The 25,752-nt window shown below is 39.8% G+C and overlaps 3 protein-coding genes across 8 annotated transcripts; 2 read left to right on the top strand and 1 right to left on the bottom strand.

Annotated features, from left to right (window-relative positions):
• The first annotated feature begins 304 nt into the window (after positions 1-304).
• c7h6orf47 (chromosome 7 C6orf47 homolog) lies at positions 305-3,891 on the top strand. Its single transcript, XM_027133910.2, has 2 exons — positions 305-1,874; positions 2,798-3,891. Exon 1 carries the CDS (start codon positions 949-951, stop codon positions 1,855-1,857), a length of 909 nt encoding a protein of 302 aa, XP_026989711.1. The 5' UTR covers positions 305-948; the 3' UTR covers positions 1,858-1,874; positions 2,798-3,891.
• Positions 3,892-6,101: 2,210 nt separating this feature from the next.
• On the bottom strand, positions 6,102-8,828 carry ppp1r11 (protein phosphatase 1, regulatory (inhibitor) subunit 11). Its single transcript, XM_027133854.2, has 3 exons — positions 8,511-8,828; positions 7,288-7,396; positions 6,102-7,193 (listed from the first exon to the last, which is right to left on the bottom strand). Exons 1-3 carry the CDS (start codon positions 8,586-8,588, stop codon positions 7,009-7,011), a joined length of 372 nt encoding a protein of 123 aa, XP_026989655.1. The 5' UTR covers positions 8,589-8,828; the 3' UTR covers positions 6,102-7,008.
• vars2 (valyl-tRNA synthetase 2, mitochondrial) lies at positions 8,774-25,589 on the top strand. Of its 6 annotated transcripts, none has more exons than XM_027133849.2 (31): positions 8,774-8,915; positions 9,235-9,298; positions 9,945-10,123; positions 10,206-10,287; positions 10,390-10,490; positions 10,601-10,722; positions 11,887-11,953; positions 12,039-12,136; positions 12,219-12,300; positions 12,563-12,682; positions 12,928-13,036; positions 13,128-13,216; positions 13,311-13,401; positions 15,454-15,581; positions 15,925-16,028; positions 16,896-16,977; positions 17,109-17,185; positions 17,759-17,843; positions 18,424-18,517; positions 18,706-18,776; positions 18,880-19,005; positions 19,172-19,276; positions 19,736-19,804; positions 20,017-20,095; positions 20,361-20,491; positions 21,922-22,074; positions 23,130-23,366; positions 23,636-23,747; positions 24,246-24,451; positions 24,654-24,803; positions 24,970-25,589. In XM_027133849.2, the coding sequence occupies exons 3-31, from the start codon at positions 9,950-9,952 to the stop codon at positions 25,045-25,047; spliced, it is 3,222 nt and encodes a 1,073-aa protein (XP_026989650.2). In that variant the 5' UTR covers positions 8,774-8,915; positions 9,235-9,298; positions 9,945-9,949; the 3' UTR covers positions 25,048-25,589. The 6 variants fall into 6 exon arrangements, with proteins under 6 accessions (XP_026989650.2, XP_026989651.2, XP_026989648.2 ...); XM_027133850.2 differs by having other exon boundaries at positions 9,235-9,301; positions 9,947-10,123; XM_027133847.2 differs by having other exon boundaries at positions 9,235-9,312; positions 9,947-10,123.
• Positions 25,590-25,752: the final 163 nt, after the last annotated feature.

Genomic DNA, 25,752 nt, shown 5'->3' with positions numbered 1-25,752 from the left:
TGGTTCTGAAACGGAAAACCACGTGTATTTATACCGTGTAAACTCTCGATCTTATAAACTTCGAAATGAAGTGCGAATCGTGAAGAGAAATCTAATTCTTTTAAGTGAATCGACTCGTCTGGTTAATGGCTCAACTCGTCAATTTCATGCCTTAAGCATGAAATCGCGTTCTTAAAATCTAAACATATCATTGAATACAAAATAAAAAAAAAATACTTATGGCACGTCACTGACGCCATAGCACTGCTTAGCATGTACGGGAAAAAACTTGCCTCATATATTCGAGTCACCTGAAAGAATCGGTTCAAAGAGCTGACTTATTCCTGAACGGAACATTCCTCATGCGTGTGAAGTTGGCAACATTGGAGCTAGTCTTTGCTAGCTAGCCTCCAGTTAGCCTGCAGCTAGCTTAAAAAAACTGCTCAGAAACTGTCCGTAATGACTTATTTTTGCATAGTTATTTAGCTGACACGGCGAAAAGCGATTTATTTAGTTAATATTTCGAATCATTTACATAACGTTAGCTTGATAAGCATCGAACTGGTGAAGACGCTAAAATAGATAGCTTTAAAAAATCAATACCGTCCAAACACCGGCTCTTTTAGCCATCAGTGTTTGTCCTTCATGTGTACACGTAAGTTGATCGACAGCGTATCTTTATTCGTTTTAATGAGTCGTAAACTATTAGCTAGCCGCAGTGTTGTTGTTTTTGGGGCGTTTGCGTCCTAAGTTAGTGTCTCTTCCTGACAACAAAGCACAGGTGTGGTAACTTCACGTTTTACTGGACTGCTGACACGTTTCCTGAAGCATTCACGTCAAAGCCGAAAGCTCTGCGTGATGCTGATATAACTTATATAGTCATAGAGATGTTTTATGAGTTCAGGGTTAATATAACTATCTTATAAGTCTATAAGCGAATAAGGTTTTAACTTAAAAACAAGAAAAGTCATGTCGGCTGTCGTAGGACAGGTTTGGTCATGGATCAATCCGGGGAACTTGTATCACCCTCGGGTTAGTAAACCCGAAAGCCCTACTGTTGAGGTCCAGGAGAAAAGCAGATGGAGTCTGGGAGCGGTAACGTCTTGGGTTTGGGGCGGGTGGAGAAAACAAAGTGGCCAAAAAGCCCCACCTGAGGAATTCTGGGAAGCTCAGGAGGAGATTCTCAAACCTTTAGAAGTAGAAGATCTGAAGGCAGAAAGGGTCGAGACGCCTCTTTCGCAAAATCCTCAACGATGGTGGAAACGGTTAATCAGTCCTGTATTTTATTTATGGCCAAGTTCATCCAAGGGCAGTGGACTCAGTCAGAGGAAGAGCACCTGGAATGAAGGATCGTGGGATTCAGATGGAAAAGATGCTGATTATTCCGATTACGGAACTCCTCCTCCGTCACCCGTGCCTCTTCCTCGAAGATCGTTGGCGTTTCGCTTCTTTGCTCGGTCGTGGGCCGGAGAAATTCTCCCAGAGCATTACGAGATCTGTTTCAATTTCATTCGCCACCTCTTCGACCTGTTTGTTGTTGGCTTCCTGTGGACAGTTTCGCCTCCTGCCAAGTTAGTCCTGGATGTTCTTGGTGTCCAGGGTGCACTGAAGCTGTGGCTCCATGGCATGGCCATGTTCATTGTGTGCTCTGTAGGAATGGCTGGCCTGCTGTGGCTGGTTCAGGAGTACCTGCCTCAGTTCGCACTGGTTTATGGCATTGTCCAGGCACTGGTCATTTCTGTCAGCGTGCGACAGAGCGTGATATTGGGGACCGGAGAAGATGGGAAAGACGAAGAGGACAGCGAGAAAGAAACAGAAGATACTTTGGCACAGAGTCAAAGCAGTAGCACTGGCAGCAAGAGCATGAATGTGTCTTGAAGAGAGAAAGTCTTTGGGTAGGTGCTTTGCTTTACATACATACAATAATTGTTCACTTTTATCTCAGCATCGTGATGTTTGAGTAAACAGTCATCGTTTTGAAGAAAAAAAGGTGAAGTCAGTCTCAGTTCTGAAAACCATCTCCTTGTTGACTTGCAGACTAGTAGTTTTACTTGTCAGTTTATTTAGCGATGTTTATTGCATGGTGGTCCTCGATGTCGTAGCCATAGCACACATTTCCCAACCGCATCACCTGTCGCACTACACACGTCAGCTGAGGCATGAGCTGGAGATCCGTAGAGCGATTTTTACTAAGTCAATTAATTGCCATGCACGGATGATGGAGGATCTATCCGATTAGAAACACGCAGATATAAGGATGTTATAATTGTGCAAAAATAAAGTTTGCTAAAATGCAGTGGTTATTAATATCCAAAGAAAATACGAACACTATCCACATTTACAGACGATTTGTCCGAATTATACCTTGTTGACTTTTTGTTAAGCTCATAAACAAGATGTGCTTATGATAATGTACCTTAAATAATTTGTACATTAGATGTACATTAGATAATTTGTTGGAAACAGATAATAATCATATAAGTATCATTTCAATTACTGTGTTAATGCACGTAATGAGCTAACTAGCTTTCCTACTTAAACTGCTTTACTAGGACAATTTCGTTTCTCAGCAACCAAGGCAGCACTTCAGAGATTTAACACTTCATGAGCTGTGAACATCATTCACGGTATTTCTGTGAACACGAAAGCTGTAACGCTTTTTCCCGTGTAACGCAGGGGTCCACCCCGAGCAATTAACAGCTCACAACCAGCCGTAACTGACATGCACAATAAAGAAAACTAAACTGTTGGACTGTCTATTTATATTTTGTCCTGTAGCTCGTTTGATAAAGGCTAACGTGTGCCTTTGTTTTTACAGGCTGTGAGGAGACATTACAAACTGACCACTTGAGCACAAAGTCGGTACACGTGCCAAATGACGTTGATTAAGACTTCATGAAGATATTACAATCAGCGTTCCTAATTTTTCTTCAATTTATTCCCACGTCGACTGGAGAAAAGCTTGAACGTAAAGGAGCGGCGTTTCCATTTACTACAGTATGGATTGTTTAAAGACAAAAGTGTGCATCTGAGCAGAAGTGTGCATCATTCATCAGCATTTTGGAAAGTTGCCAGCGAGATTCTTTTTTAGTACAAAACGCAGAGTAACGATTTCTATGTGTACTTACACACCACATCTATCATCACAAATTATTACGTCACTCATTCCCAAGAAAGCGGACTTACCTTTGACTCCGTGGTACACACTTGCCGGGACCTGGTTGCATTATTGCTATGTATTTTCACAAACATTTCTATTATATATTACTTATTTAACATCTCTGTGTGTTAGCGGGGTTTGTGTATTCGTCTCAGAGTTCAGTGTTTTGTGTTCCATTCATATTCAGATGTTTTGAATATTTACTACAAATGTTTTCCATTGTACAATATATCAGAAACCTGTGCCTCAGTACGACCCGTTAGGGTTTGTGTGTTATAAATGTTACACACTAACACATCTTTACATTATTTTAGATGTTTGTTTCCTTGCACCTCTCGATGTCTGTTTTTCTTTTTTATGACTATAGTAGCTCAGAGCATGATCAGTGGTAAGATGTTTTAATAAAAACCTTTCAGCAACAATATCTTTACTGAGAAATATTTGCAATATGTTCTGTTCATGTCAACAATTAGTTATTGCACTTTAAGGGTTTTTTCTTTCTTTCTTTTTTGGTGAGTTTTATGCATTTGCACTGCTCATTAAAGTGCAGGATCACTGTACGAGTCAGATGTAAAGAAATCTGCTGTGTAAACTAGGAACAATCGCTACGCCCTTTCTGAGAAAGGGAACATGAATAGATAAATACGTGTGATGTAGCTGAGATCTTTCCAATTTCTTAAATGATCACTGATCGGCACATTAAGCCTGAAATATTTGCTGAAATAAATCTTTGTTGTTTTTTCTCAACTATACATGAATAGCTTTTGTCATTATTTCATCATCATTCCTTAAACGTTGTGTGCCGTTCTCAGTTTTGCTTTTGTTTGATCCAGTTGTGTTTCTAATAAAATGTATTAATTTGATATTATTATTATTTATATTGCCAATGTAATCCTGCACACTGAACCTCTTTTTTATCTGAAACTGAAATGTAGGAGAAAAAAACGCACGTGATTTCCTAGTTTATTTTTAATCCCCATTCTCCGTGTCCATGTTAGCCCGACTTTATAGGGTTTTCACAGATACCTGGTTCACCAGCTCTGTCTGTACGGCTCACGGTGTTGGTTTGCTTCTACAGTACAACAACACAGAATGGTGCAAGACTTTTGTGCTTGTTTCTAATTACTGCTTATCATGAGTGGTATTTGTGACTGTTAGATGCAGGATATTTTATTCACCACTGAAATTCATGACTGTTTTCATTGTCAGAGCGTACATTCCCACTAATCTTTTATCATCACCGTAAATTTCAACCATGCAAATCTCAAAATGGTGCTCTTTAAATTACATCATGTGGACGTTGCAATGCTAGAGCCCACACCTCGGCTATACATCTCTGTTATGTTAATTCCAGCATACAGACCGGTCGAAACCGGTTATTAAGCAGGCCAGGCCTGCAGGAGCCACCTCTGCTATTCAGAACTGTTTTTAGAGCACTGACTGGCAGATTTTCAAGGAGGCTGCAATCAACGGTGATTCCATCAACCTGGAGGAGTTTAAGGCATCAGTGACCAGCTACGTCGGCAAGTGCGTTGGTGTCTTTACCGTCTCCAAGCCCATCTCCACACGCTCCAACCATAAGTGCTCTGAGCTCTAAACAATCCACAAGAGAGCCTTAAGAATAGCAATTGCCAAACTGCCCTAAGCCATCAGAAAGGCAAAGCATGCACACACCCAGAGAACCCAAGGCTGATGTGAGGAGAGCACTATACAGAGTTAACCCAAGGAAGTCTGCTGGAACAGAAAAAATTCCTAGTAGAGTGCTCAGGGATTGTGCAGAACAGCTAGTGGATGTCTTCAATATCTCCAACACTTCCTTTAGCAGCTCCGTTCCAACATGCCTTAAAACCACTACCCACTACTTCGTCCCCGTGCCGAAACAGTCGACAGTGTCCTGCCTCAATGACTGTCATGCCATTGCACACACACCCTTCATAATGTATACCATAGGAGGCTCGTCACGAGAAACAGAACGTTCCTCGGACAATGCCGTTGCCTCGATCCTCCACCCGGCCTTCACACACCTGAACAATAAGGACACATGCGTACGAATGCTGTTCATAGACTTCAGAATTCAACACAATCATTCCTCAGCACCTGATCGAGAAGCTGAGTCTGTTGGACCTGAACACCTCCCTCTGCATCTGGATCCTGAGAGACCTCAGTCCGTCCGGACCGGAAAGAACTCTTCACAAGAACTCGTCATGTTATTGTTCATCCTCAGAGTCTCCACTGTCACTTTGTACTGTTTTATTCATCGCACGTGTCTGAGTAAGGAGTAAGACGTTACCACGATGGATTTGGGTTAAAACAGATTGAGAAAAAAATGTTGCTCTCTAGTCGTGTTATTTCTTTAAACGTTCATCAGTCTGTTCGCCGTTAAAGATTTGACAGGCAACGTGTCTGTATGGCCATTTAAAGCAAATACAGCTATATATTTTTTAATTATATTAATGTATAAATTCATAGAAATGTACAACTCTCCACGCTGTGAGCGGCTAATTCGACTTAACGTGGCTTCCTAAATTCGGGGTTGACGAGATCTTCCCGAGTTCCCAAGCATTAATTATGAGTATTATTTAGTTTTTCTTAGTCAGAAGTAAGAAATAACAAATTACAACCTTTTATCATAGTCCAGCACAAATGCGATGATGTAATCTCGAAGAAAATTGTGTAATTGGCAAATGCTAGTTGCCATGGTTACTATGTTGCAAAGTTACTACACTAATGCGTAGCTTTGGTAATTAATCTAGTTAAACATGTGATTTAAAACAAAGAGCTGTGTTTACTGTACACACACACACACACACTGTTTAGTAAACTTTAAGGAATTTAAATTAAATTGTAAAATACTTCAATATGTGTAACTCAAGTCTTTGTATTATTAAAGTTTTATTATACGTGTTATAACCACGATCTCCTTTCTGTCCCACACACAAATTTAGAATTCAGGAGTCGTATATATACCAAACACTTTTTCATCAGTTTATTACTGCACATGCTGACATCACTGGGATTTTACACTAAGTCTCGTGTGGTACTGTTATTATTACGAACATTATGCTCCTTTTAAACCTTTCAAACACAGATGCAGCTGATACCTAAGTCGGTTGAGGCAATACTAAATGTAATTTCAGCGCCATCGCGAAGCTTCCTGCCGTTAGTGTGTACATGCACGATGTCTTTATTAGCTTTACTCGTCTGATTGTCAGAAAAGAATCAGTAGTGTCACTGGGACATGAAGAATGTTGTGACATGAAAAAAAAAGATTCATGGTGTTCAGTGAAATGAGTGGGAATATTGTGTTTCTAAGCCTAAAAAATGCTTTCATCTGCATTTAATCCAGCTGTAATACGATCATCATCATCATCATCCTCTCGATTAGCAAAGCACCTTCGCCTCATTAAAACTCAAGTCTTTGGAATGGATCCTGCTTTCTAAATCAGCTAAAATATCTTTTTTTTTCCTTTTTTTTTTTAAAGATTGACCATAATCACTGGCTTGAGCTTCACTGATTCAAGGCATCTTTAACTTGCATTAAAATAAGAATGAGAAAAAGCTGATCATAACAATGCAAACAAATAAATAGAAACACTTTACAAAAAAAGAATTTAAAACTATGTACAACCATTAAAAAAAAAACTCCACAGCATTCAAATGATTTCTCACAAATCACAATGACAGCTGAAAAAAAATTAGATCAACAATAAATCAACACGCATGAACTAAAAGCTCTCACTCTGAATCGAATGGCAATTTGAAACACAGCAACGCAGTAACTTTATTTTGACGTGAGTAGCTGGATGTAAAATTATGAACATGTCCGCTTCGCATTTTTCTTTTTTGACACCAGGTCGGTGCTCTCCTGATTAGTGAGGGTTTGTTCCGCCGGATTTGGGGGACATAGTGGTGCCACCACCCCCTCCGCCTCTCTGTCCTTGTCCTCTCCCGTGGCCGAGGATGCAGTGCGCGCTCCCGCATCCTTCCTCGTCCTCTCCTTCGCTCTCTGTTGAGGACTCGCCGAACTGTCGGGGCTTCTCGTAAACACAACAACCTACGGACATAACAAAGCAGGATTTATTCCGTTAAATCTTTTAGAGACATTTTTAGAGTTCTAATCAAACGATGAAAACCCGACATGTACTCACACTTCGAGGACCTACGACCCATGTGTTCGTTATCCACAGTGTCACTGGACCACTCCACCTTTTTGTCGGTCTTCCTCTTCCGAAGCTTGATGGTCAAGCTTCTTCCCTCCTATGGAATGGGGAAAATGCAATGTGAGCTTTTCTTCATGCAACCATTTTTTAAATGCTTAACTGCTATTGTACCAACAGGATTGTGGTTAGCAGACAGGGCGTGTAATCAGAGCTTCAGATTAAACAATGAAACCAAAGCACATGGATATTTTTCTATAAGGAGTCTCTAGTGTGTGTTCTGTAACAGTTGTAACAGAAATATGATCATTTACACAAACAGCAAATCGCATCAACAAATTGACGGGAAATCATCCGTTTTCTCGCAAAATAAGCTGCGACTTCTCAATGGCATGTGTGACCGCGAGCTCTGGTGACTAGTTGTGAGCGTGTCCACATCAGCAACGTAACAAAGTTGAACTTTATGCAAACAAGAGACTCGTTCCGGTGACTTCCAATGGGATTGAAGTCAGTAGTGTGCACACTGCTCCTCCTTTATCTTCATCTCATGACATGTAGTAGATATTCGCTGCTGAATTTTACTCACAAACACCAAATCTCCCTCCAGAAAGATTCATTTCAGCAGAAATAAAAATCCCAGCATTATTACTACGGTTATTAGCGTGAGAACCAGTAGTAGGAATACAGATGGGTGACTAAGTAAAGCAAATCAAATCAAGCCTTACAGAGAGAAAACAACTGGATGTGTGACGAGAACTTTAAAGCCGCCTTGTGAAGAAAAATAAGTGCTTTAAAAGGTGTCGACGTCCTAAAGGAATGAAACACTTTGGATCTTAACAACACAAACTCCACTTCATCACATGAATTATTGAATAAAACTGGATGATTTCATGTTGTGTCATGATCACAGAAATAGAAGGAAGGAAATAAATAAATAAATAAATAAATAAATAAATCCCTGTGTGGAGGATTATGAGGTCCATAATGGGGACAACAGATTTCATCGAATCACTCGAGCATCTCTGTTTATTTGTGATCACGTAATATTCGTGTTTTAAGTCAATATGTACACCTTATTAGCATTAGCATGGCGTTAGCATTAGCATAGCTTATTAGCCTGGTTAATAATCGACCTCGAGGAGGTTTATAGATTTGAAAGATAAACGATAAAGTGGTGGATGATGTGGATAATGAGTGTTAATGATGCTCGTCACCTGCTGGGGCGGCGGCGGTGTTCCAGTCTGCACCGTCTCTGTGATGGTCTCACTGGGCGGCCCTGCTAGCTCCGCCATAGCAACGTTAGCGCGCTAAGCTAACTCACTCCACGTCCTATTTCCTGTGAGTCTAACAAACCTTGTTTTGTCTCAGCAACGCACTGAAGTCAACAACAACCCCGTGATATTCTGCAGCAAAAGAATTAATGAATAAAAACACAACCAACCGGTCCTTTAGGACTGCGTCATAGCAGCTAATCGGTGTTGGAGATGAATCTGCACTCTAAGGGCAGCATCGGGGGAAATAATTCACCGACGGACCACTTCCGGAATCCCTGACTTCCTGATTTGTTCTGCGCTGCATCTTAATTCGTATATATAATTCGTCGGAAATAGTTTCTAAGGGTAAAATTGTTGTGTCAAAAATATGTTCGTAGTACAAATACATTTCTGAGACTCGTTTTAACATACTGCGATTTGGGATACACTGATTCTGATGCTATAAATAAGACGGATAGTAGTCGAGTCGGAACGCAGTATGTGTTCACTTATATTGTGCTCGGCGAGGAACAAAATACAGAGCTCTCTCTTTAACCCTTAATTAACTAAACGAGCATCAAATTTTAAATTATTGTTATATGCTCGGCTGCAAGATTAGCGCTTTAGGACATTACATGTGAATTTCTCTGCAATGCGAAAGAATCTTTAAGTTTATATCATACAGGTGATGAAGTGGAAGAAGAAGCAGTGATAGATTCCAACATGGCTGCGCCCTTAGAGTAACATCACAAGTAACATCAAGGTCTTTTATACTAATGTTTTACATGTGACTTTTGGCAAAAGTATTTTTTTTTAAGTCTTGAAAATTTTTATCTAAACTTTAGTCGAGTGACATGATTACCTGCCTTTAGTTATTTGCTTAAGATTTATTGATTGATGCCAGAATTTAAAGTCTGATTTAAAGGCTTATATTTGTTCTTTACTTGCTCTGTGAAAATGACCTACTGAATCTCAAAAATATAATCAGCTGTCCTTCACAGGGCAACACACACCACATAACACACAATATACACAATATACACAACACACACACACACACACACACACACACACACACACACACACACACACACAGAGAGACAATGCTGCCTGCTGTGCCAACATACCAGCTGAGATAAACTACCCCCAGACTGTGACTTTCACCTCGGCTGTGTATAAAAAAAAGATAAATGTAATATTTTAAATGTAAATATTAGAACTGTCACCGTGACAGGCTTTTGTATGTGTGTGTGTTTCTGTTTTTAATGTTATCCTGTTGTCAATAATGTCACTATGTTATTACATCTATATTATATTGTTTGATGTAAAAGTTTGATGGGTAATATATTGTAACAAGTCCAGCTGATGTTTGTTTCTTTCCCTCTCTGTACCTGTAGGTCATGTGGAGGCCCACATGGGGCAGATGTTTCAGACCCGGGTCTGCAGTGTGGCGTACAGCATGGAGACGCAGGCTGTGTTTTCCCCCTTCCTCCTCCTCCTCATCTTCATCTCTTAGGTCTCAGTCAGAAAAGGCCAAACGGAAACGAAAGCGAGAGACGTCCATACTCAGCAGCGTGGGTTACTCAGAATGTTAGATGTTGAATTTGTGCCATTTGAACAAAAATATGTTTATTTATTGTTGTCTGAACTTTGTAGGATGTCGAGAGTGTTGGAATGAAATGGGCAGAAAAAGAAAAGATAATATACACTGCTGAATCCTTGCCTGGAGAGAAGAAAGGTACAACCTGGAGTTATAATGTAGTGCTAGCGTCAGACTGATAGCAGTTTTAGGATCAACTGCTTAAAAACTTTTTGTCTTGTCTTCCTGTTTCTCCCTCAGATACCACTTTGCCCCTCCCGCAGTCTTACAGCCCAGAATATGTGGAGTCTTGCTGGTATCAGTGGTGGGAGCAGCAGGGATTCTTTAACCCTAAGAAACATGTACACGCTCATGCTGACTAATATCAGGCTCATCAGCCGTCAAGACAAAATCCTTTGCTGAATATCTGGACATGAGATATATTAAAATATCTTCTCTTTATGTTACCTAGAATGAGATGCCACAAGCTGTGGATAAATATTTCTCTCTCTGTATACCACCGCCGAACGTGACGGGCACGCTGCACCTCGGCCACGCCCTCACTGTGGCGATCGAGGACGCATTGGCTCGCTGGTCAGTACTGGGTTATGTTTGTCTAGTTGTATTTCTAGCACAGATGTTTGCCTCTATTTGTCATTTTAATTTAACAAGATACAAGATTGTGTGTGTGGAGTTTGCATGTTATCCCCGTGCCTCGGGGGTTTCCTCCGGGTACTCCGGTTTCCTCCCCGGTCCAAAGACATGCATGGTAGGTTGATTGGCATCTCTGGAAAATTGTCCGTTGTGTGTGTGTGTGTGTGTGTGTGTGTGTGTGAGTGAATGAGAGTGTGTGTGCCTGCGATGGGTTGGCACTCCGTCCAGGGTGTATCCTGCCTTGATGCCCAATGACGCCTGAGATAGGCACAGGCTCCCCGTGACCCGAGGTAGTTCAGATAAGCGGTAGAAAATGAATGAATGAAAAGATACAAGATTAAAAATTCAGGTTTTATTGATCATGTACACGCTTTAAATGAAGATAAAGAGAGAGGTTGTGTCGTGTCCGTGTTCGGTATATGACGTCTTTATCCTGTCTCACTCCACAGTGGTGTTAATTTGAAGCTCATATCAAAGTAGACACTCAGGATTTTAGGAATTTGTAATGTTTCAGAAGTATTTCTGGTTTTTATCTAGAATACTAGGAGTAATAGATTCATAGAAAAGTTCCATAAAAATCAAAAAGTTCTTTTCACGTAAATGTTTCTCTCAAAATAAAATGTCGATATCGAACCCATTTCTGCTCTCTGTGATGCCCCAAGTGTTTGTTCATAAACATCTAAAATGTGAAGGTGTTTATCTGCATCCACTAAAATTCAGCATAAGATTATCAACAGAGGGGAAAAAAACGCGTCTCACACTGAAACAAAACTGATTTGAAAATTGAAAATGTCCAATAATTTGATTGCATTTGTCTAAATACTGATGATAAAGAATTTACCAAGAAACTAGAACGCTCAAAATCCATCATGTTGAAAACTTTCCCATGACAGAGCTATGTCCCTCACAAGTACCTCTGAATGTCTTGTTGCTATGGAAACAGCAAAATGTTACCATAAAGCTAGTACATGACTGTAAAACCTTTCATCACTGCCATGTTGCTTTGTGACTAATTGAATACACACACACACACACACACACATATATATATATATATATATATATGATAAAACGGTTTGATGTAATGACCTCATGCTTGTTCAGGCGGCGGATGCAGGGCTACAGAGTGTTGTGGGTGCCGGGATGTGACCACGCTGGCATCGCGACCCAGGTGTCCTCCTTCTGTCCTCTCTCCTATATATTATGTTGCAGTGTCGAGGTCGATTAACTAACGGTTTTTGCTTTTTCTGTGTTAGACTGTGGTCGAGAGGAGGCTGTTACAGGAGCAGGGAAAGCGCAGACAGGACTACAGCAGAGAGGAATTCCTGCAGGAGGTGTGGAGATGGAAAAACCAGTAAGTTATATTCGTACATGGATTAAACGTTTACACACCAAACTCTTAATAATTGGATTTCTGAATTTTTTTTTTCTTTCAGGAAAGGAGACGAGATTTATCGACAGTTAAAGAAACTCGGAGCTTCACTGGACTGGAGTAGAGCGTGTTTCACCATGGACACGGTAAAACACGACACTTATTAGACTATTAAATAAAATGTTCATTTTTCCATCAGTATTCATGCAGCTTCTTGCAGCTTTATGACTGATTGAGTTTATTTAATTGAGGAACAGGATTTGTTTGATGATTTGTTTCTCAAGGTCAGAAGCTGTTCTATGGAACAATTGTAAGATTTGGATCACGTTAACGTTAAACGGCTTTACCATCTGTCTTTGGTCTTTGTGTTGTGGTGATTTTTAGTCATTTTTCATCTCTTTCCTGCAGAGTTTCAGTGATGCCGTGACTGAGGCTTTCGTGAGGATGTGTGATTCAGGGCTGATCTATCGCTCTGAAAGCCTGGTCAACTGGAGCTGTGCTCTGGAGTCGGCCATCTCCGATATCGAGGTACAGAAAAAAATCTAGTGTTCGTGTTTACAGCATATTGATCGGCTTTATCAATAAGATAGCAGTTCTCTAATTATTCAAAAGAAATATTAATAATATAATAATATTTGGTGCGAGAGAGAAACTCTGTGAAGTGCTGTAAATAAAAAAATACCGTTCCTCATGTTAGACCCGGATCCACAGTGCGCTAGCGAGGCACGTTGTTTTAAAGCTCAATCCTGATGGAATGAGGTCTCTGTGTGTAGGTCGAGTCGAAGCAGCTATCAGGACGGACTCTTTTGTCTGTTCCTGGTTACCAGCGTAAAGTCGAATTTGGGACCATGGTCACGTTCGCCTACCCGATAGAGGGACAGCGTGAGCATTTTTACATTCTATTTAGATCCTTTTTTTAAATTTCTGGTTCATTTTGCTTTTCATGGGTTTCTTGCACTTGTGTGTTTGTTAGAAGGAGAGGTTGCTGTATCGACCACTCGTCCCGAGACCATGCTGGGGGACGTGGCCATCGCTGTGCATCCTGATGACCCTCGGTACCAGGTACACACAAACACACACACACACACACACACAGAAGTATACACAGTGCTTATACAGTGATTATTACATGTATTGGGCATGTTTTATCTATTAGACTCTCCATGGAAAACAGTGCAGGCACCCGTTCACAAACAGGCTGTTACCCATAATCACAGACACCATGGTGGACATGGAATTGGGAACAGGTAGGTTGTTGTTATAATATGGTGATTGGAACACAGTATAATATCTATTATAGTATAGTATAGTATAGTATAGTATAAGTATTCTTTTAATGGTATATTTAGTGGATGATCCGCCGTGGTGACCCGGAACAGGGAGAAGCTGAAGGACAGCACCAACAACACCTACAACATTTATTGGATTTCCACCAAATCACCATTTACATTTATGGCATTTGGTTGACTAATATCTTATCTATCTCTTATCCACTTACATTTATCTCACTTATACAGCTGAGCCATTGAAGGTTAAGGGCCTTGCTCAGGGGCCCAGCAGTGGGATTTGAACTCACAATTAGGAGTCCAACTCCATCACCACCAACAACAACAGCAAGAACATTCGTTCGTCTGTAAATAGAGGGGAACACGGACAGCTAATTCCAGCTTTAAATCAAAATACATGGGCATTGCTGCATAAACACCAGAATGTGATGCATCTGGATGCAAGTCATTTAAAAACGCTTTCCATACTTCCATACCAAAAGAACTAGTTTTGGAGTGTGATGGGCGTGTAAGGATTTATCTCCATTAATACTTTTTAACAGCCTTTCACAGAAGGGGTTTAATTAATAGTCCACTGTAAGTAGATATTCATCCTAGCAGCAAAGGTCATATGGGTGTTATAACCGTCTGTTACCTGCAGAGGATATCTGACTTCGGGAGAGACCTAATAATAACGACCAAGATTTATCTCTAAATGTTTACTCGGCATCTTTTACATTTTCAAAACGTAAATAATATTTTGTTATTTAATAGTCTTATTAGAGATGGCACCGGTGCGATAACGCGGTGCGTGGGTACGATGGATCGGATATGAGAGGAAGCATATTGGATCCTGTAGCGAAGGTCGGGGATTAGAATCATATTTGGAGAAGAAATTGTGTTTTTGGAACCAGAAATATTTACACATAAAGAGGCTTAACTGTTTCCTGGGGTTGTTTTTATTATACTGTCACTTTATTAGGAACAATGTACTAATACCGGGTAGGGCTTCTGTTTGCTCTCAAAACAGCTTCAGTTCCTCATGGTATGGATTCCACAAGATGTTGGACATTTTAACTAAGAATCTAAGAATTTATTTATTTATTTATTTATTTATTTATTTATTTATTTATTTATTTATTTATTTACTCCAGATTTATCAGACAGGCTACGTTTGTTTTTGTTTTTTTATCTTCAACAGTCCAGTTTGGTGAGCTCACTGTGCTCAGTGCAGGGGTTCGACATCTTGTGTTTGATGCTGAGATGCTTTTCTGCTCACCACTATCGTACAGAGTGATTATCTGAGTTACTGTAACCTTTCTGCTCAAACCCAGAATTTTTTTCCTCCATTCTGGTGGTTGATGTGAAGGTTACTCAAAGCTGCTGGCTCACAGCTGCATGATTTTATGAATAAAACTGTCATTTCTAATACATAAAGAAAAGTAAGATGGACCAAAGTGAATGTTCATTATGCAGTCAAATTCATACTAGGGGTGGCCACAGGTGGTGGCCTGAGTTTATACAGGGGTGGCTGTAGCCACCACTGGCCACCCCTAGGGGGCGCCCCTGATCGGAAACACTACAAAAGACAAAAGGCAGTAAGGGCCATTTGGTAATAACATTTGGGATAGCGTAACATCAGACATTGATTACACCTGAATTTTTTTAATTACATATCAGTGCTGCCTCCACACGATTGGCTGATTTAGACCTTAAGTGCATTATGTGTACAGATGTTCCTAATAAAGTCCTCGGTGGACATGTAGGAGGTGGACAAAAGAGTTTAACTCTGAAGTGTTCCAGTTTAAAAAAAAAACATTTTAAAGCTTCTAATGTTATTTTTTTTAAAGAAAACAGAATGTTTGCTGATGCTCTACGTTTCACGGTATCATGTGTTTATGATCAGTTTTCTTAAAATAAAGTGTGTTATTATTTTAAATACACGTGCTGAAAAAGAATAAGAAGTAATATCTGTACACGCTATCTAACAATTGAAATATCGTTAACAAAATATTCCTTTCCTGTTGTGTGTAGGAGCTGTGAAGCTGACCCCGGCTCACGATCACACCGACTTCCTCGTCTCTCAGAGACACGCGCTGCCTCGCCTCACTGTGATCGCTGGAGACGGAACCATGACGTCCCTTTGTGGCCAGTGGCTCGAGGTACATAGCCGAGCACCTCTAACATAGTGTGCACAGATCTGTACACAACACCATCATCTTTCTGTCTCTCTCTCTCTTTCTCTCTCACTGTCTCTCTCTCTCTCTCTCTCTCTCTCTCTCTCTCACTCTCACTAACCCTCTCTCTCTCTCTCTCTCTCTCTCTCTCTCTCTCTCTCTCTCACACACACACTGTCTCTCTCTCTCTCTCTCTCTCTCTCACACTGTCTCTCTCTCTCTCTCTCTCTCTCACTGTCTCTCTCTCTCTCACACACACACACACTGTCTCTCTTCTTCTTCTTCTTCTTCTTCTCCTCCTCCTCCTCCTCCTCCTCCACCTCCTCAGGGTGTGAAGCGTTTTGATGCCAGAGAGTGTGTGATTAGTGCACTGATGGAGAGAAAGCTGTTTAGAGGGAAGACGGAGAACACCATGTCTTTACCAATTTGCAGGTAAGCTGACATATCATTTAGGCCATTTGATTATTATTAAATCTCGAATAAATAAGAGAAAGCACACGTCTGCGTTATTTAGTACTATCCTCTCTAGATCCCTGAGAGAGCAGTGTGGAAAAAGAACTTTACAATATTTTATATTAGAAATTATACACTGCTTCATTATAAAAAAAAATAAATCTAGACAGCCTATAAAGATTTGGAGTCAGGATTGACTCTCATTTAAATTAACACAAGTTAAGTAATTTAGTAAAGAATAGTTTAATAGTACTTAAAAGTACAAAGTGAAATATATGTATTTAATAAAAAAACATTTGTTTAAATGTACTTAATATAATAATATTAATAATGTAATAAAAAATATAAATTATTTACTTAAATGCATTTAAATTGCAAATCAAAATAGTACTAAAAATAAAAAATAAATGTGTTAATTATACAGTATTGAAAAATACATAATGTTTTTTTTTTTTAAATTATTATTTATTTATTTATTTTTTACACTTTTACTTCATAAATATTAAAATAAAAAAAATAATTTGATAATCTACATACATTTATTTCGATCTATTTCAACAGTATTCAGAAATACATAATGAATTATATGTATTCTGAGGACTGTTAATATGTTGCTTAGTAAATTTCAGGCTCACTGCTCTGAATAACTCCCAGAATTCTCCATGAAGGAAAAGCACACATTATCCCAAACGTTCCAAACACAATATTATTAAAGTAAATTTAGCAAATTAAGGATGAGTAAAGTTATCTCTGCACTCGCACTATGATATCATGACCTCGATTGTTTTCCTCATGCGGCTCAGATTAGACTCTTCTGATTGTTTCGTCCCGATTTCTCTGCCGTAGCCGATCCGGAGACATCGTTGAACCTCTGCTGAAGAAACAGTGGTTTGTTCGATGTGAGGAAATGGCACAGAAGGCAATACAAGTATGTGCACAAACAAATTCTGTACTATTGTCTGTTTATGTTGTTTATTCACATTATTATTATTATTATTATTATTATTATTATTATTATTATTATTATCTAAGGTTGATTCTTTTTAATAACACCACCAGGCCGTAGAAGATGGAGAGCTTGAAATAATTCCTCACTTCCACACTAAAACATGGAAGAACTGGCTCGCTAATATCAGGTTGGTTGAAAACGAAAAGCATAACATACTGAAGATAAACAGCTCTGAGGGGTCAGAATGTCACTCTGGTGATACAGGAAACGAAAAACGAAAGCTTTTGCTGAGAAAGCAGCTGTCAGGTCAAATGCAAATAACCTTTCAGCAGGTGGAAAACACTGAAGGGGAAAGGAAACAGGGCAAACGTTTGCTTTCGCTTGAGGTTATTTGTGAACTTTGTCCTTCCAAATTCATCAGTCAGTACAGAACAAAAAGGTGATGCTTTGGGCTCCGGTCAGTGAAGAATATGGTGAAGCTGCTAAGTTTTAAAATAGCAGCACATTAAAATATTACCTCAGTTTTTTTTCTTGGTGCACAGGAAAGTAGCATCCTAATGGGAAATAAAATGAAATGTTTACATTTTGTAGAAAAGTCCTGACTCTACAAACATGAAGGTTAATCGAGATTTGCGTTACTTATGTAGACAAAGTCCTTTTCAGGTTCATGTAGTAACACTACAGAGTGTGGACGTGTACATGGGAGTGTTCGAGTTGTAAAGACAGAATAATCGTGTCAATGTTTTCACTCCTCCTGCAGTGATTGGTGTATTTCCAGACAACTTTGGTGGGGACATCAGATTCCAGCTTACCGAGTGACATCACCACACTCTCCCACACAGGAGGTACGAGCAGCTATTAGAGCTATTGTTATTTCATTTGTGCTTCATCTTCCTCGTTCATCATCATTTTTTTTTCTTTCTTTTTTTTGGCTTGTTTTTAGCGATTCCAACTGCTATCATTTTGTAGAACGTTGCTCTGTTTGTGTCTTTGGTGCAGCGTATTTCGATTCATTAGAAGAGTTGTTTTAGGTTACTGTGTTTCTGGTACTTGTTTGTTTTTGCTGGAGTCCTTCGTAGATCTTTGAGCTTAGTGTGATCTCTCTCTCTCTCTCTTTCTCTCTCTCTCTCACTCTCTCTCTTTCTCTCTCTTTCTCTCTTTCTTACTCTCTCTCTCTTACTCTCTCTCACTCTCTCTCTTACTCTCTCTCTTTCTCTCACTCTCTCTCTTTCTCTGACTCTCTCTCTTTTACTCTCTCTTTTACTCTCTCTTTTACTCTCTCTCTCTTTTACTCTCTCTCTCTTTTACTCTCTCTCTCTCTCTCTCTCTCTCTCTCTCTCTCTCTCTCTCTCTCTCTCTCTCTCTCTCTCTCTCTCTCTCTCTCTCTCTCTCTCTCTCTCTCTCTCTCTCTCTCTCTCTCTCCAGGAGCAGTGGGTTTGGGGTCGGACTGAAGCGGAGGCCAGGGAACGTGCCGCTGCAGAACTTGGTGTGGACCCTAAAGCTGTTGATCTGATTCGAGGTGACTATAACAACTATAATGACTCGGTCCCCTGTAGCCATGTAGTGGGGTTTCAAGACTAGACAAAACACTAAAGACATGCTCAGTGAAGAACTATCCAAATCCTTTCTTGCCTATGTCAGATGTCTGATTATATTCAATTTATTTTTTATATTTTTAAAATGGAACCCTGTGCTTCCCAATCTCAGACCCAGATGTGCTGGACACGTGGTTCTCTTCAGCTCTTTTCCCTTTCGCTATGTTGGGATGGCCGGAGCAGGTACACCGTTCTCTGTCTTTAATAGGTTCGGAAATGTAACAAATATGACGAGATTTTAAAACAAAAGGACATAAAGCTTAATAAGTACATACTTGATCCATAGACAGATGACCTGAAGCAGTTTTATCCCAACACCATTCTGGAAACAGGAAGTGACCTCATCTTTTTCTGGGTGGCTCGGATGGTAATGTTAGGCACAGAGCTGACAGGACAGCTGCCATTCAGACAGGTACTTTATTGATCTGAGTAGATTTTTAGGTTAATCCAGAGGTCAGTTAAAGAAAGAGGAGTAATAAAAAAAAAGAAGCCAGATTTTAAAATGTGAATATAAAATATAGAGTTAAACAAATGGAAAACTGCGTCTTTAGGACATCTCACTTTTCTCTGTCTCTCAGGTGCTCTTCCACTCCCTGGTGAGGGATAAGCACGGGCGAAAGATGAGCAAATCTCTGGGAAACGTCATCGACCCTTTGGATGTAATCTCAGGCGTCTCTCTGGAGGTACAGCCGTAATCGTTTTCAGTCATTTGTCATCAGAACACATCAGAACTTCATCTCTTTTTTAGAACACTTTAAACATGCTTAACTTGTATAGAAAGATGTTATACAACACATTGCATTCTAAACATATTTATTATTAACTAAAGTTTAGACGCTAAGTAAGTTTGATGATAATCTCCCGGATTATTCCTAGAAACCGAAATGAAAAAAATATGAAAACAGCATTTTAAGAATAAAACAGTCCAGAAGTTTCCGCATGTCTAAACAATAATGGATATAACTGTGATAACCATTTGGTCGTCTTTAGTATCTGACAGGCAGAAATATTCAGTAACTGGACCTTCGTGTTTTTAATTCACTGTACTAGATCTTATAAAAAGAGTGAAATAAGGAGACGGACAATGCACCAGCATTTATTAAGAGATAGAAGGAGTTTCACAAATTCCTCTGTGTGTCCAGAGACTTCAAGAAAAAGTGATGGAAGGAAACTTGGATGCGAGAGAGAGAGCGGTTGCTTTGGAAGCACAGGTCAATAAACGAGACGTCGAGTTTTAACACTTTTTCCCTCTCGTTTCTGCTGCCTCATTACGTCGTGTGTGTGTGTGTGTGTGTGTGTGTGTGTGTGTGTGTGTGTGTGTGTGTGTGTGTGTGTGTGTGTGTGTGTGTGTGTTTGTGTGTGTTTGTGTGTGTGTGTTTGTGTGTGTGTGTGTGTGTGTGTGTGTGTGTGTGTGTGTTTGCAGAAGAAGGATTTCCCAAAGGGTATCCCAGAATGTGGCACAGATGCGTTACGCTTTGCTCTCTGCTCATACAAAGCCCAGGGTAAGTCACCTCCTGTATCTGTCAGTCAAAAAGTAGGCGTGGCTTCTGGTTAGCTAATATCTATATTATGACAATGATGGCTAGCTAATATCAATATTATGACAATGAAAGAACAACAACTGAAATGTCGCATGTGTTAATAGCTTTGTGTAATCTGCTACGACGCTACAGCGAGCGATGTGTTAATCCACGACGGATGAATGAACGTTCACTGTGTCCCTCTGTTACCAACGGTCTCGAACCTCTATGTGCTTCTCTCTGTCAGGAGACGACGTCAGCATGTCCGTATCTCACGTCCTGAGCTGTAGACACTTCTGTAATAAGATGTGGCAGACGGTCCGCTTCACTCTGGGAGCTCTGCAGGACACTGGAGCTCCTCTGATATCACTTGAGGAGGTAGAGCTCAAACAGCTCCTGTGTTTAGTTACAAATGTTAAATGTCTCATACGATCGGATCCGTGAGCATACATTTCCACTCAGTGTAGTAGTCTAGATATTTTAGTCTATAATTTGTGGTGGTCTAGTTACAGGGTGCATGATGGCTTAGTGCTTATTGGGTCGTGGATTCGAATCCCGTCTCTGCCCTGTGTGGGGGTGGAGATTACACGTTCTCCCTGTGCTTTAAGGGTTTCCTCTAGTTACTCCGGTTTCCTCCTCCAGTCCAAAGACTGCGCTGTAGGATGATTGGCATCTTTAAATTGTCTGCAGTGTGTTTGTGTGTGTGTGATCGTGCTTTGCAATTCAGAAGCACCCCGTCCAGGGTGGCCCAGCTTGTCCCCGGAATAGATTCCAAGCTCCTGCTACAGTAAACGGATGAATAGAAGTCCACTTATCGAGTATTTCTGGCTTACGGAGGTCTGGATAAACAAATCCCATAACTTTAATGATTCTGATACTTTACCATTAAAGATTAGCTCATGGTAATAATTACGACATCAATTTTAAGCAGTTATGTTTTTTTCCTTGCTGGCACTTTATTTTTGGTCTAGAGCCATGGATTCTGAACAGATGAGACACTCACAAGTGCAGAATAAACATTTACATCTCTATCCACTTTTTTCCTTTTTTACATGCCATTTCACTTCATTAATCGGATTAACCAAATAATCTGTGAAAATTCCGTATGTGAAAACTCCTTCCAGTGTTCCAGAGAATCTGCTGTTCTCTGACGTCTGAGGATGTGGTAGCCTAGTGGTTAAGGCTTTGGACTACTGACAGGAAGGTCATAAGTTTGAATCCCAGGTCCACCAAGCTGCCACTTCTGGGCCGCTTAACGAGGCCCTTAAACCTCACTGTAAAAATGTAAATGATACAGAAGTCGTGTTGGTTCGTGAGTCACTGATCTGCGCCCCTAATTATTATTTTTATTTTCATTCATTGATTTGTTCTGCTATTTATCAACTCCATCTGGATCGCAGTCCATAGAAATGTGACCTCTGAGCTAGATCACATTCAAAATCATTTACAGATGAAGCCTATGATCTAAACATCATTTTTTTCATTTGAGTGTTTTACCTAAATTTCGAGTAAAGAGCATAAGATTTGAGAGATATTACTGTATGTGTGCTTGCTGGAATCCAATATTCAGGATGCAATGCAATTGAAAGTGAGGAGGTAGTTAACCCGGGGCAGTAGACGTCTCAGTGGTTAATGTTTTCTGCGATTGACCAGAAGGTTGTGAGTTCAGGTCCCATGGGTGTCGGACTCACGGAAGATCTGTACTGAGCTTACACTTTGAATAAATGCTTGTGCCAAAACGATCAATGTAAATATGAGACTCACTGCTTCTGTTATTGATTCTTTCTGCTTTTATCACACCGCCTCAGACCTTTCCTGTGTCGAGGATAGACAGATGGATCTGTTCGCGGCTTTACAGTACGATAACACAGTGTGATAAAGGCTTCGAGAGCTACGAGCTCCACACCGTCACCTCGGCTCTGCATTCTTTCTGGCTCCACAGCCTCTGTGACGTGTATCTGGTGAGTTCACTGCAGGGAACGAAGCTCTGATAAATTACTTAAGAGGTCTGTGTCAGATAATTAATATTATTGTCGGAATTTATTACACTTCATTTGTTCCATTTCTAAAGTTATGATGCTGTTGGTGTGTTTGTACAAAGGTTTTATTAATTGCAGTCAACATCAGAGTTATTGGCACTTTATAAAATGCCTATAAAGGAATAACTCATGTTTTTGAACTAAAAGATATTTGACGTATGTTTGAGGTCATCATCTTGTTCATCTTTCTATGGCATAAGTCATAATGTCTTGGAAGTGGCAACCAGGTTTTGGCCTAAAATCTCACAGCTCTTATACGAGAGCCTCTTAAAGGTGCGGTGCATGATGTTTGAAAGCGAATGTTGACATTTGAAATCACCAAAACAAACATGCCCCTAACCTAAATGGGTGTCCCCACTATTTTGATAGCTCTGCCCCACACATACATACGTAACCCAGGCGGAACCTGCTGGGGCAGCTGGCTGAGGGGATATTTTTATCAATAAATAAACTCAATGAGTAATACTATGGTAATACAAATGTGTATTTGTAGTTCTGTGTGTTGTACCGTGAAAGGTTTAGCTCCGTTACACGCGGAAGACACCTAGAACCCGAGGCAGCGGTAACGGCAGGTATCTGTCATGTCAATGTTTCAATCGCTTTCTGCTAATGTCAGACATGTGCACTGAACACTTTCTCTATCACATATTGACAAGACACACCCCTTTCTGCTCATTGGCTACACTTTTATTTTGTTAGTCGGCCCGACTCAGTTTTCTGAAGCGTTTCTCAAACATCGTGCGCCCCACCTTTAATCACCAACTTCTAAACCCAGGACTAAGTTTAGGAGGTCCATGTGTAATTGCAGTGGAATTCAGTCCACTGCGTTCTGTACATATGCTGAACATCTGCAGTCAACAATACGTTTTTTTTTAAGAAATAGAATTGTTAGACCATTAAACCTGAGCAAGGCTCCAATTCACTGTTTTGCATATACATTTTCCTTTCTTGATTTTTTTCTGTCTTTCTTTCCCCAGGAATGCATTAAGCCTGTATTGAAACAGGACATGATTGAAAATGAAGCGCGAAATGAAGAGAAGCAGATTGCCACTGCTGTGCTCTATCACTGCGTGTCCATTTCTCTCCGCCTCCTTTCCCCTTTCATGCCTTTTCTCTCTGAGGAGCTCTGGCAAAGATTGCAGCCCTATAGCCCAAACCCTACTACAGCTCCATGCAGTGTGTGTATGCAGCCGTATCCAACAGCCTCTCAGCTGGTGAGCCAGTGGCAGCCACGGGATACACGGATTACAATTTACAAAGTGTATTTCATTAAACATAACCGAATAATACAATTTAAGTCATGCTGTTATTGGAAAATAAAAACAACCTCTAGGTGGTACGAGTCCTTAGCTTTGCAAAGGGTTGCATCACAACATCCAGCTGTTTATTGTTTTGCCATACCAGCATGTCTCACCATGTTTTTTTTCCTTACTTAACACAAACTCAACTCTTTCCTGATTGATCTTTCACGTGCTTTCTCCAGGCGCACTGGCACTTTCCTGAAGAGGAAACAGATTTTCCGTTGGTACAGGAAGTGGTCAGGGTGGCCAGGTCACTCAGGGCCCAGTGTCACATGACAAAGGAAAAGCCTGACAGTAAGTTCAATGACTGTGTGTTTTTCCCTTTTCTCTGTTTGCACAGTATCCATAATGTCAGCATTTTGATTGTGTTGGACAACATTACAGCTGTAATAAAGCACTGATATAAATGGAGTTAAAGCAGTGAGATAAACCGCTAAGACAAACCATTGATATAAATGAAGCTAAAGCATTTTATGACACATATTGTGCATTGTCGTGTATGTGACAAATGTAATGTCAATTTGGTGTAAATAGATGTATAGACAAGTGGTGGCAAATCACTGGTAGAAATGAAGAGAATCTATTAGCTATAAACAGATGGAAACGGTGAACCATACGAATGAAACGCTGGTAAACTACAGGTATGAATAGTGGACATGATGGTGAATCGGTGAACACATTGAACACTTTTTTTTAAATCCATGGTCAGTTTTTGTAAGAACTAATGCACTCATGATAAAGTGCTGTAAAAAAAAAAAAAAAAAGTAATCTGCTTTGTTTTGCTTTCTCTAGTGTGGGCAGTGTGCACATCAGACCAAGCACAAACACTCCACAGCTTCAGTCATGCTATCTGCATCCTGGGCCGGATCTCTAATCTTTATCTGCACTGTCCTTCAGAGGGTACCAGCTCCCTACCGTTCCCCACTGTGCCACCTACACATGAAGGGAGTACCGTTGGTGTGACTGACCATTCAGTCCAATTATATCTGGATATACAGGTGATGACCGAGATAAGAGAAATACATCCTTACTGCAGCTTATAAGACAGTGGATATGGTGTCAAACCGTATATACAATGCATATAGTACGCCGAGACGCTGTACATGACTTTTACTGTCGTTTTACTGTGTTTTTAAACCTTTAAAGCAGATCCGAAGTTCTTTCTTCTTTGCCGATATATTCTCTCTACTTCTTTCTTAGGGTTGCAGTAATAGCAACAAAAAGATGATCCTACTTTCTCAACGTAGAGAAAAGATTCTCTTTAAACTTGAGCAGATTCTCTCTCGGACAAAAGTACCAAACTACGCAGAGAAGGTTCCTGACCGCATTCGGCACGAGACGCGGAATAAGGTGAACTTTTTAAGTGTTGTATAATTTTTAAACTTTGTCTAGAGATTAAAAAAAATGTACACATTTATGCAAATGGTTCTCGTACTAAAAGCAGTAACCTTTTAAAGCAGTTCACTTGTGCTGAAATGTAATCATGTTCTTTACTCTTTTATTATTAAATCTACAGATTGCAGCATTGGAGCAGGAGTTAAAAAGCATCGAGAAACAACTTTTAGCTTCGGAACTGGTCACAAAACCCAAATGATGTACAATAATTGAGTTATATACAGTGTTTAAGCTGGAATTACGACAACCATTGACCGGGACAACATGGAAAACAAAGAAATGTATACAAGTGTTTTGTATACATCGTAAATGTATAAATTATTAAGAACATATAAATTATTCATCATATACACATCAAATATCTAGCATCTTTGTTTACATTGTAATTGTAATTGATCGTTTGCTGTTTCCAGATTCATTTAATTTCTGTCTCCATTTTTTTTAAATAAACAAAAAAAAAGTTAAATAAACAACTTTGAATTGTTACAGAATTGTTGTTAATAAATTCTAGTATAATTATAAATATAAATTGTATATACAATTTATAGTATAGTTACTAGAATAATTTATATGGACATATGAAGTCGATAGCATTAATCTTTATGTGCACAACAATTATGATAAAAAAAGACATTTGTATCCTGATTCCAAAGTGAATATGACATAGATTTGGGCTTCATTGTGCTGATGAATGTTGTGATACTGATAGTCGAAGAGTTTAATAAAAGTTATTTTATTTTATTTTAATTGCTGCGCGTGCAGTTGTTAAGGCAACATTGTTGCTAGGGGAAACTGGAGGAGGAGCTGCGTTGTGGGCGTGGCTTGTGTAGTGAGTCAAACCGGAAGTTGATAAAAGATAAGTTTTCTAATCGTCCGTATCGGAAATTTGGAAATTGCTGCGCGT

This window comes from Tachysurus fulvidraco, chromosome 7, assembly GCF_022655615.1.
Source record: "Tachysurus fulvidraco isolate hzauxx_2018 chromosome 7, HZAU_PFXX_2.0, whole genome shotgun sequence".
Classification (NCBI taxonomy): Eukaryota; Metazoa; Chordata; class Actinopteri; order Siluriformes; family Bagridae; genus Tachysurus; species Tachysurus fulvidraco.
The sequence above is the reverse complement of the archived record's forward strand: the minus strand, read 5'-3'. Positions and strand labels throughout refer to the sequence as shown.